We start from the raw sequence: 10,904 nt of genomic DNA, 5'->3' as shown, positions 1-10,904 counted from the left end.
AACGTCAAACGCAGTCTGCAATTTTTCAATGGGAAATAAAATAAAAGTACAGTGGTGCTTTGAAGTGCGAGTTTAATTTGCTCTTTGACAATGCTAGTAACGTAATATATACTGTCTGTGTGTGTGTATATTTATATACATACACATATATATTATTAATTTTTTAAAGAAGCCCCTGAAATAAATAATTATTAAACATGTTCAGTTGAATTGAATTAATGTTCATGTTTATTGGTCACTCCATAAGTTCAAAACAATGGGCACAACCGGGAGCTTTAGTTTCTCACGTCTCACATGATTAAATGACATTTCACAATGTAATTGATAAATGGATGATGTAATTTATGAATTCATATGCTAATTCATTCAATTTGGTGCCTTGCCTTTACATTTAATTTCGGGACAAACAACCCTCAACAAAGGTATTTCATTCATTTGCGATGACATAATGCCATTATATAAATTTCATTATCTCCATTTCAAAATTATATTAAATTCATAATCATGTCATTCTTCAAGAGGCTCTGAAACAAATAATTATTTAAAAGGTTAAGTGTAACAATTATATGATATGGTACACAAAGTAGGTTTCATATCATTAACAATTTCAGTTTATATTTCAATTTAATTCATGAAAGGATACTTTAATGAAATATTTTAGCTATCTCTGCAAATGCCTATATTATTTATTGAATTTTGGTTTCAACCAGCCTCCTAAGGAAAAACAAATAAGGTTGTACAACTCTACTTTCAGGTTTTTGTGATGACGTCAGTTACTGAACCGAAAAAGTGGCCGAGCACGTCCGCCTGTGTGCTTTTTATTTATTTATTTATTTTTACGGCAGATGGGCATGCTTTACGGCATCTGTTGTCCCTTTGAACTGTCGAATTTGTAGCCTCTGCTGAACTTTTGCAGCTATGCGGTAAGTTCATATTTAAACAAATAGAGGCGAAAGGGTGGCAAAAGTCTACAGCACCAAAACTTATCTGTACTTATACTCGTTATGTTGGCATTGGCACACACTAATTTGATCTGTATTGTCATCATTGTCATTAAGAAATGGACAAAAGCCCACCTTCCTCTTGTGTGCAGTTACTGTTTTAACGACGCTTCACTTGACAAACCTTTAATGCTTTTTTAAAATTGTTTTTTATGTAGGTCATGGAATCAAGATTTAGTAAAAGAATGTAGTAACAACTGTTGCAATCAAAATTAATCTCCATAATTGTTTATATTAAACAATGCGCAGGTGTTCCTCGCTTTACGACGAACTTGCCCGAGCGTGTACGTAAATCGGAATCGTCATAACTTAACTATTCTTATGTATCTATGTAATTAGTCCGAATATAAAATTTTCTGCTTTGTTCGTGATAGTATTTGGTTATTTATTTATTTACTTTCTTAACTAGTTAGTCCTAACTTAACTACGCTTATGTATTTATGTAATTACAGTCAAAATATACATTTTCTGCTTTGTGATAGTATTATTTTTTTCTTTTTCTTTAATTTCTGAACTAATTAGTCATAACTTAACTATGCTTATGGATGTATGTAATTACAGTCCAAATATGTAACATTTTCTTCTTTGTTTGTAGTAGTATTTACTTACTATTTAATTTCTAGTAAACACCAAATGTAGTTAGCCAGCTGTGGCCCTTTTTGAAACTGAGAGCTCCTTGGGTAGGCCTACTGATTATTGCAAACGGATACCAGTTTGGTCCACATTTCCATCCATCCATCCATTTTCCATACAGCTTATCCTCACTCAAGTAGTAATTTTGCACAAATTACCTTTGATTCTGTTATTTATAATAAATGCTATTCATCTATGTGAGGACACTGATCATGTTAAACCTTTCTCAGAATTGTCATTGAAAATGATTTAACAAGGTAGGAAATAGATAGATACAGTGGCGGTTCTCGGGGGGTCGGGACCAGTGCCCCTCTAACGCAGGGCTTTCCCCCCTCACCCCCACGAATGGATTGTGTAATACTAACGAAACTTTCAAGTGCCTGGACTAGTCATAGCTTGATTGCTAACTGCACGATGTAGTGGTAGAAATGGGCCAAGCTATTATTACTAAATAACTCGCAATTACGCCAAATAGCCAAATGAAAAGATGTCTCTCTGTACTTAAATACTGGGGGTGGGCTGACTCATGCTGTTTTCTGTTTGCGTCAGCGCACCCGTGTTTTAGCCCCTCCAGAAATATCAGGGATTTTTACGCTATATTTCATCAATTCAGTGATAAATTGTTCTCAGTCTTTGCACATTTGTACGACGAGAAAGAAGCCCGGTGGAATGCAATCGCAGTCGGTTGCACCAAACATTACCAAAGACATGGCCCCCATTTGTGTGTTGTAAAACGGTGTTTTTATTTTTTTTGGACTCGAGGTATGTGCTTCCGAGCAACAAATTTTGGTGAGGTCGCCAAACACTACATAAGCAAAGCGTGTGAAAGCGCCTCTCCAATGTCCCATTCAGGCTTATTCTGCTAGCACGTCTCCTCCTGTTCCCGATGCTAGCGAGCAACGTCGCAGGGGAGGAGAGCATCAGAAAGCCCAACATCGTTCTGGTGATGGCGGACGACTTGGGAATCGGTGATGTGGGTTGCTACGGTAATAACACCATCAGGTCTGTCCAAGTTGGTGTTACAGTCACGCGCACTTGTCGTCAAGTACATGGTCTGAGCTTCTTGTTGTCATCCCTTGCGTGCCACTACAGGACCCCCAACATAGACAGGCTGGCCTCCGAGGGGGTGAAGCTGACTCAGCACATCGCGGCCGCCCCGCTGTGCACCCCGAGCCGGGCCGCATTCATGACCGGACGTTACGCTGTCCGCTCAGGTTTTTTAAATGAAGACTTTTGAGTATACAGTACTTACTTTCTGTTTGTTTACATGTAACTCTTTTCAGGGATGGCGGGGTCAGGCGCAGTACAGGTCATCTTGTTCCTGGGTGGATCGGGCGGGCTGCCACCTGGCGAGACCACTTTTGCCAAGAGGCTGCAGCAACAAGGATATACCACCGGCCTAGTTGGTGAGAGCTGCGATTGGCTGGCAACCAGTTCAGGGTGTACCCCGCCTCCCGCCCGATGATAGCTGGGATAGGCTCCAGCGCACCCGCGAACCTTGTGAGGATAAGAGGCTCAGATAATGGATGGATGGATAGTCGGTGAGAGCTTCGTTATTTATTGAGCCTATTTCCTCTTCCTCCGAAGTGTGGTCATGGGCAACCCCTAGTGGTCCACAGATGTGTTGCTTCAAATCACACGTTTTTATTACTTCAACTAGCGTCCGATCACTAACTATCAAGTAATGATACTCTACAACCGATGCAGGTAAATGGCACCTTGGCGTGAGCTGCGAGCACACAGGGGATCACTGTCACCACCCCAATCAGCACGGCTTCAACTTCTTTTACGGCCTGCCTTTCACCTTCCTTAACGACTGCGTTCCGGGAATGGGGACGAGCGTCCAGGCCGGCCTGCAGCACGCGCTCCGAAATATGTCCGTGTTGCTCGCGGTTGGCCTTTTCACACTGGTAAGGCCTGGTACACACATACTATAAGGATTTGCCAAATAATTGAAAGATTGGTTATCTGTGACAGATCCCGCACTTGAAGTAAAAAAAAAAAAATCAGACATTTAACAGTTTTGGTCGTATTGTGTATGGTGTGCTAACATAATAATAATAATAATTAATGTGATACGATGGCGAATATCATTGACATGCTAATGGTTAGCATCGATAGTTGTGGTTTTATTTGAACACAAATGGTGGAACAACACATGTAGACATCACCGATTCCCAAGTTGTCCGCCATCACCAGAACGATGTTGGGCTTTCTGAACACATGTGGACATTATATACATGTAGTTACGTAGACATAAACTCACAGGCATATATAATTTATCCTTTATGAAAAATGACTAGTAATTAAGAAACTTAATGAGTAGTATTAGGAAAAAGAAGTCTATTATTCTTCATTTGTGTCTGTATGGCTGTATAGCACAGTACTGACTCCTGGTGGCCAAGACAAGCACACCGGAAGGAGCAGCAGACTCAACCAGATTGCAGCATTACGTTATGATGCACAAAGTGTTTAATGCTTTACATTGTGTTTAATTAAAAATTATCTTTTTTTTTTAATTAGCCTCTTAATTGCTTCATTTATATTAACTTTAAATGAACATTATTTAGCTTTAACCTGGAAACTAAAATTTAAAAAAATACAATTTTACAAAATTTCCCCAAAATATGGCAATATCTGCTCTTGCGTTTGAACTCTTCACATAGAGAAAAAGAACACATTTCAGATGAATCCTAGTCTAAATGAAGCTTTAGTTCCAATGTCAACAGCAATTTTCTAGATTCATCAGTACAACAACTAGGCCGACTCCCATTTTCAAAATGGCTGCGCACATGAAACCGGGCTTCACCTCCCATAAAACATCCCAGAAAGTGAAGGTCAGAGATGGAAAAAGAATAAGCTGTCGTGCAAGTGAGTGTTATTTATCATCTTTAATGAAATATTGATATATCTGAAGTATGTTTGGATTCAGTAAAAATCTGAAATCTGAGGAAGACAGCAATTTCTGTAAAAACTAGTATCGAGAAGATCGCGACACAAATCACCAGCATATAAATCTCCCGGATTTTCTTGCAGCCATAAAACTTGAAATCGCTCTCCTCCAAAATGACCAAAAAATGGATTCATCTCACTCCTGTTATCAGCAGCTCACTTGATTGTTCTCCGTGGAGTCGACGCGGTGGGAGGTACAGCATTTGTTTGCTGATGTCTCTTGGTCATATACTGTACACACAATGTAGTTAAGTGTATGAAGTGCTGCCTGCGTCCACAAATGAAGGTAGAAGACACTTTGCTGGCCTTTTCAATCCACTAGCTCCACCCCAGTCATCTTTAAGTGGATGACGCAGCCGGCGACTTGCGTCTGTGTGCAGGTATGTGTCCGTGCTCGGGGCCTTGTCGACATCAGCCTGTGGCTCTTGGTGGTCCTTCTCTCGTTGAGCGTCCTGGCAGTCGCGGTGTGGTACATTCCCTTCGGACTGCTGCCCAGGTGGAACTGCATCGTCATGAAGGACCAGAGCGTGGTGGAGCAGCCCATGACGGTGGAGACGCTGCCCGTCAGGATGCTGACTGAAGCGCAGCGTTTCATCGAGAGGTTACTGGAAAGCACTTCTCATGTTTGGGAACGTTGACATTTTAGATTTACTGTTATGTGTACGGCAAGTCCAACGATATATCTGCTTTTATTCTCTCCAGGAATGCTCATCGTCCGTTCCTTCTGTTTTTCTCGCTGGCTCACGTGCACGCGCCGCTCTTCCGCACAGCGGCCTTTGCTGGCAGAAGCCGCCAGGGTCGCTACGGCGACGACGTGGAAGAGATGGACTGGCTCGTCGGTAAGCAAGCCTCGATAAAACGGCACGAGACAGCGGAACCCCTAGATTGGAACGCTCCGAACGAAGGCCGCACAATTTGAAAAATTGTTGTGAAATCTAAACGAATTGGAGCATCCCAGAACACTTAGAGAAGAATTTCACTGTACATAGTGACTACTCTTGTGTTTTTGTAGGTGAGCTAACGAAGACTGTGGATTCATTGGGCCTGGCCAACGACACTCTGATCTACTTTGCATCAGACCATGGAGGACATCTCGAGGATTCTCATCCTCTGATTGACCAGGCAGGAGGATGGAACGGCATCTATCGAGGTATTTAAGCTCCTTACCCCCTTATGTCCACCATAAACGTAACAAAAAGCTCCTCTTTTACTTTACTTCCAACAAGATATCTGCTTTTATTAAGTCAATGTTTTAAGTAACATTTTCATATTCTTAATGGTCCTACAAGTGTGAACACAACTTAACCCCTGTTAATTGTAAAAGAAACTCAACTTTAATGACCAATGACTAACGTAAAGGTGTGTCGTGTCACGTTTACAGGTCCTCGCCAGAGTACTATTCGGGAAGCGGGGTCAAAAAAAAAAAAAGAAAAAGAAAAATTCCTCGGAGTTAAGTTTAGACAATAGAGCAAAATCCAAAGAGTGTTGCTTAAATCTGTCACTCACTCAGTCAGTCAGTCGCTCAGTTAGTCAAAGTGCTGCACGGTTATGGAATTCAATCATACACATACAATAAATATAAACACAAATCAATAAAAAAAAAAACTTAAGCTTAAACTCTTCTAATTTTGTCCCATCAAGGTGGGAAAGCCATGGGAGGCTGGGAAGGTGGCATCAGAGTCCCCGGTATCTTCCGCTGGCCGGGCAGACTGGCAGCTGGGAAAGTGGTGAGCGAGCCCACCAGCCTCATGGATCTCTACCCCACACTGAAATATCTGGCTCGGGACACCCAACCAGACAGGTCTCGCTGAGATTTTGACCGTTTTGACGTTTTACAAGGTGCACTGTAGTAATGTGAGTTTCCATTCAAGACCCTTGGATGGCCACAACCTCATGCCGCTGTTGGAGGGGACGGTGGATCGATCGGAGCACGAGTTCATGTTTCATTACTGTGGCAGCCACCTACACGCCGCACGCTGGCACCCGGCAGACAGTAAGTTAACAGCAAGTGATAGTATACATAGCTAATGGTGGTGTATAAAAATAGTGAGCTATAACAATGCTATAGTGAGCTATAACAACATTGTTGTACGACTGTACAACAATGCGACAACGCCTCAATGTCATTTTACCCAGGTGATTCCATCTTCAAGGTGCACTTCTCCACCCCAAACTTTTCACCCCCGGGCGCCGTGGGATGCTATGACACGCAGATCTGCCTGTGTCACGGAGACCACGTGACGCACCACGACCCACCGCTGCTCTACGACCTTTTCCAAGATCCCTCGGAGTCACGGCCGCTGGGCCCCGACACGGAGCCTCGCTACGCGGAAGTCCTCCGTCAAGCAGCCGAAGCCGCGTACAGGCATCGGCGCTCCTTGGCAGGCAAACAGCCGGACCAGCTTACCTGGGAGAAGATTCTGTGGAGACCCTGGCTTCAGCCGTGTTGCGGAACATTCCCCTTCTGTGGCTGCAAAGAAGACACGAGGTAGTAGAGAACAATTATTGGACTTTTTAGATCAGGACAGGAAGGAGGTTGTAATTTACACCGTGTGCCTTTAGAGGGCAGAGTGAGACTGTGTTTGACTGTGTTTGGCCAGCTGTTCAAGCGGCAAGGGAGGGAGTTGGCTAAATGCTACCACTGGGATAGTTGACTAGGATTATAAAAAAACAACAACAAAAAACATATATGGTTAAATATACAGTAGGGTTGTTGTTCATTCTAAGTCTGAATTCTCCCTTCATTCAAAATATAAGAATGAGTTGATTTTGAGGGCTATCTTACATGATGTCCATGGTAAGGTCCCACAAGGGTCTGTGAGATCCTTGTTAAGTTTGAAGGCAAGCTTGATTAATGTAGCTCCGTTCAAAGGTCACATACATTCCTGTTTTCCTCGCCAGGGCTCCCCCAGGCACAATTTGCAATATGTATTACTGGTATTATTATCTGAAAGGCAAGAACACTTATTATTTTGAAGGGTATTCAGCACACGGTCGCCTTAGTAACCGAGGTATGTGTTCATCTTCGTCTACTAGTTGCCCTTTTCAACTTTTTTTTTCAACTGTGGGGCATAAATAACTTGGATTCTGCCTAGTAACAATTGGTGGGACCTTGAAAATGCTTGTTGGGCGTGTATGGCATGTGCATTCTTTTATTATTATTTTTTTTTTAAATAATGATTGCACTTCATGAAGTCTGCACAGCAACATCCCGGCTGATGAATCAGAGCAATTGCCTTGCTTTATATTGCTATGTTTATTATATTTTATTTCAGTGGTGACATTTTATGACAGATTTATGTTGTCTGTGTGATTTTTAAAAGACAATTAATTTGAAAAACAAACAAAAAACAACAGGAAACATCCATCCATCCATACCACTTATCCTGACTAAGGTCGCAGGTGCGTTGGAGTGTATCCCAGTAGACTCTGAACGAGAGGCGGGGTACACCCTGAACTCACATTCACACCTACGGGCAATTTAAATTCTTCAATCGGCCTACCGTGCATGTTTTTGGGATGTGGGAGGAAACCAGAGTACCCAGAGAAAACCCACGCAGGCACAGGGAAAACTTGCAAACTCCACACAGGCGAGGCTGGATTTGAACCCGGGTCCTCAGAACTGTGAGTGAGATGTGCGAGCCTGTAGGCCACCGTGCAGCCAAACAGGTGACATCGTTTAATCAAACAGCCCTGTAGGTGTGGCAGGCCTATAACGTTTGTATTGGCCTGTGAGGCACAAACAATTTGAGCCTATGGATTTTGCCTAGTAACAAGTGGACCAGACCATGAAAATGCGTATTGGGCGAGGCAGGCATGTGCAGTTTTTTTAAAAAGTTTTTTTAGATTGTGCTGCATGATTTTTTTTTTTCTAGCATCAAATGACCTGACAAGTGAATCTGAGCCATCCATTTACCCTACGATGGTATGGCTGCAAGATTTCTATTTCAGTAATGACATTTTGTAATGACTGATTATATATTTATGTTTGTGTGATTTTACAAGACAAGTGTGTATTTAAAAATAACAAAATAAGACCATGAGATCATAGTGTTTGCGATGCGATATATAACTTGTTACGAGTAACAAGGTACAAGGTTTTTCTTTTTTTTTTTAATGGGGGACAAGTTATCTGTCCCCATGAAATTTCCCTGTCAACAAGTAGACAGGACAAGGAAAAATAATCAAATTAATGTATCCTTATGATAGATATTTCCAATGTCATTTCAGTTGTGAACTTTTAAAGTGATTTATGTAGATTTCTTGATTTGGAACCTTTTTTATGACTTCATTTAGGTACAGAAATGAATGTCAGTATGACACTGCACTTTGTCGGTAACATGCTCATGCTCCCCTCCCCCCTTTTTAACTTTTTCTGGCTCAACATTGGAATTTGCTTTTAGTTCAGACACTTTCAGGAAGTCCGCAGCACGAGTACTCGGAAAGCTAGGGTGGATATAGTCCCGGTGGGCCTATAAGGATACCCTGTGGCTCTCCATACTGTATCTTCACCAATAAAAGACTGTAAAGACTGTGGGAACCTCTCCAGCCTCAGTGTCATCATTCATCATCATCAGCTCTTGGCCCGTCTCCTTCCAGCAGTGGCTGACTGTCAAAACATCAGAGTTGACTGCAGCAGAAGCCAATAATTGCTCTCCTTCCCATCCCCGATCTCCTCGTCTCTTTCTCCTCCATCTCCTCAAACTGCTCTCTTCATCTCCTCCTCCGCCTCCTACGCCGTGCCTGCGGCTATTCAGCTTGCATCTGCAAGTGAGTCGGGAAACGTCACTTACATCGTTACTGTAATCGTTGCAGTTTCTAGCATAGTATTTCCTCCTTGGGCCCCCCCAGCAGAGAGATGTGCCCCAATCCACTTGAAGTACATTACAGTATCTCCTCTGTTCTATCTGCGAAAAGTAAATCAAGCAGCCGAGCGTACCTAATAACATTCGCCTGTGCATCAAAGTTAATGATGGCTGGTGGGGTAGAATGTTGCTGGCCGTTCATCATGTCGCACATGTGAGCGAAACACGACCGGCACGGACGCACACGTGTCTCTGTGCACGCACTGTATATCATGTGCAGAGCGGGTGAGGCTGCTCTCTGCAAAGGTCAATGTTGCAGGAGAAGCCATAAAGCATTTCCGCAACACCCGCTTTGACACACACAAATACAGATCTGGAGAGAAAAGCGGAATATTAAAGGGCGGCTTGAAATAGCTGCTCTGCAGCGTTGAGGATGTGAGGAGATGGTAGATGTAGCGTGAGCCAAACAGCCCACATAACCGACACCTATAGCGCACCTATCGAGTGTTGCCTTGTGTGCTTATTTCAAATAAATAGTGCAATAAAAAAAATGTGACAGGAATACTTAATCATCCATATGTGGCTTATTGTATGATTTATGCGGTGGTTGTCAGAATGAGACAATTGAATTCGGTTGAGTTATATTCATAACGCTTTAAATAATGGATAAGAAAAAAATCTTGTTTGGATGTACAGTTCATATAAACCAACCCCCCTGTTCAAATGCCAGGCTTTTGGTGTATAAAAAATAAGACCAAGATAGATCATTTCAAAAGGCCCATTAATGTGACCTATAACCTATTGATATATATTAATTGAACTAAATTAAATCTTTTACAGATAAAAAATAAACAACAGAGATAATGTGGTTTTCACAAGTGTGCACAGCTCTTGCGTTTGTGTCCAGAATTAACAAATCGCATTAAAAATCATATTAAATGGGAGTCAGCACACACCTGTCACCATTTGCCAAGTGCCTCACCTTAACCCCAAAATAAAGGTTTGCTGTTCTAGTAGGCTTTTCCAGACATCTTTGTAATCACATCTTACAGCACAACTCCGCAGCATCAGAGGGATATCTCATTGTTCAAAGGTGCTGTATCAGTCAGGCGAAGGGTACATTTCTAAGGCATTAAATATACCATGGAACACAGTGACTGAAGAGAGTCATCATCAAGTGGAGAAAATATGGCACAACATTAACATTACCAAGAACTGGCGCTCCCTCCGAAATTGATGATAGATAAGAAGAAAAATTGTCAGGGGAGGCTGCCAAGAGGCCAACATCAACATTGATGGAGCTGCAGGAATTTCTTGCAAGTACTGTGTGTTTATTACATTTGACAGCAATCTCCCGTCTTCTTCATTGCTGTATGTCCGGGCTACAGTTTAGGGTGGCAAGATCGAAGTTTTATCTTACAAAGAAAGAAAATCAACACTTGAAAGCTCTACAACTCCATGTGGGAAAAAAGTTATGATCCGATGAAGCCAAGGTTGAACTCTTTGGCCATAA

At 42.2% G+C, this 10,904-nt stretch overlaps 1 protein-coding gene across 2 annotated transcripts; it reads left to right on the top strand.

The window, feature by feature from the left end:
• Nucleotides 1-431: 431 nt before the first annotated feature.
• Nucleotides 432-9,130, top strand: arsh (arylsulfatase H). Of its 2 annotated transcripts, XM_061791654.1 has the most exons (11): nt 432-923; nt 2,487-2,636; nt 2,727-2,848; nt 2,918-3,040; nt 3,342-3,544; nt 4,967-5,187; nt 5,289-5,425; nt 5,599-5,736; nt 6,228-6,387; nt 6,458-6,579; nt 6,723-9,130. In XM_061791654.1, the coding sequence occupies exons 1-11, from the start codon at nt 919-921 to the stop codon at nt 7,076-7,078; spliced, it is 1,737 nt and encodes a 578-aa protein (XP_061647638.1). In that variant the 5' UTR covers nt 432-918; the 3' UTR covers nt 7,079-9,130. The 2 variants fall into 2 exon arrangements, with proteins under 2 accessions (XP_061647638.1, XP_061647639.1); XM_061791655.1 differs by lacking the exon at nt 432-923 and having other exon boundaries at nt 2,486-2,620.
• The last annotated feature ends 1,774 nt before the right edge of the window (nt 9,131-10,904 follow it).

Source organism: Phyllopteryx taeniolatus, chromosome 12 (assembly GCF_024500385.1).
Source record: "Phyllopteryx taeniolatus isolate TA_2022b chromosome 12, UOR_Ptae_1.2, whole genome shotgun sequence".
Taxonomy (NCBI): Eukaryota; Metazoa; Chordata; class Actinopteri; order Syngnathiformes; family Syngnathidae; genus Phyllopteryx; species Phyllopteryx taeniolatus.
This window is presented reverse-complemented; position numbering and strand designations above follow the sequence as displayed.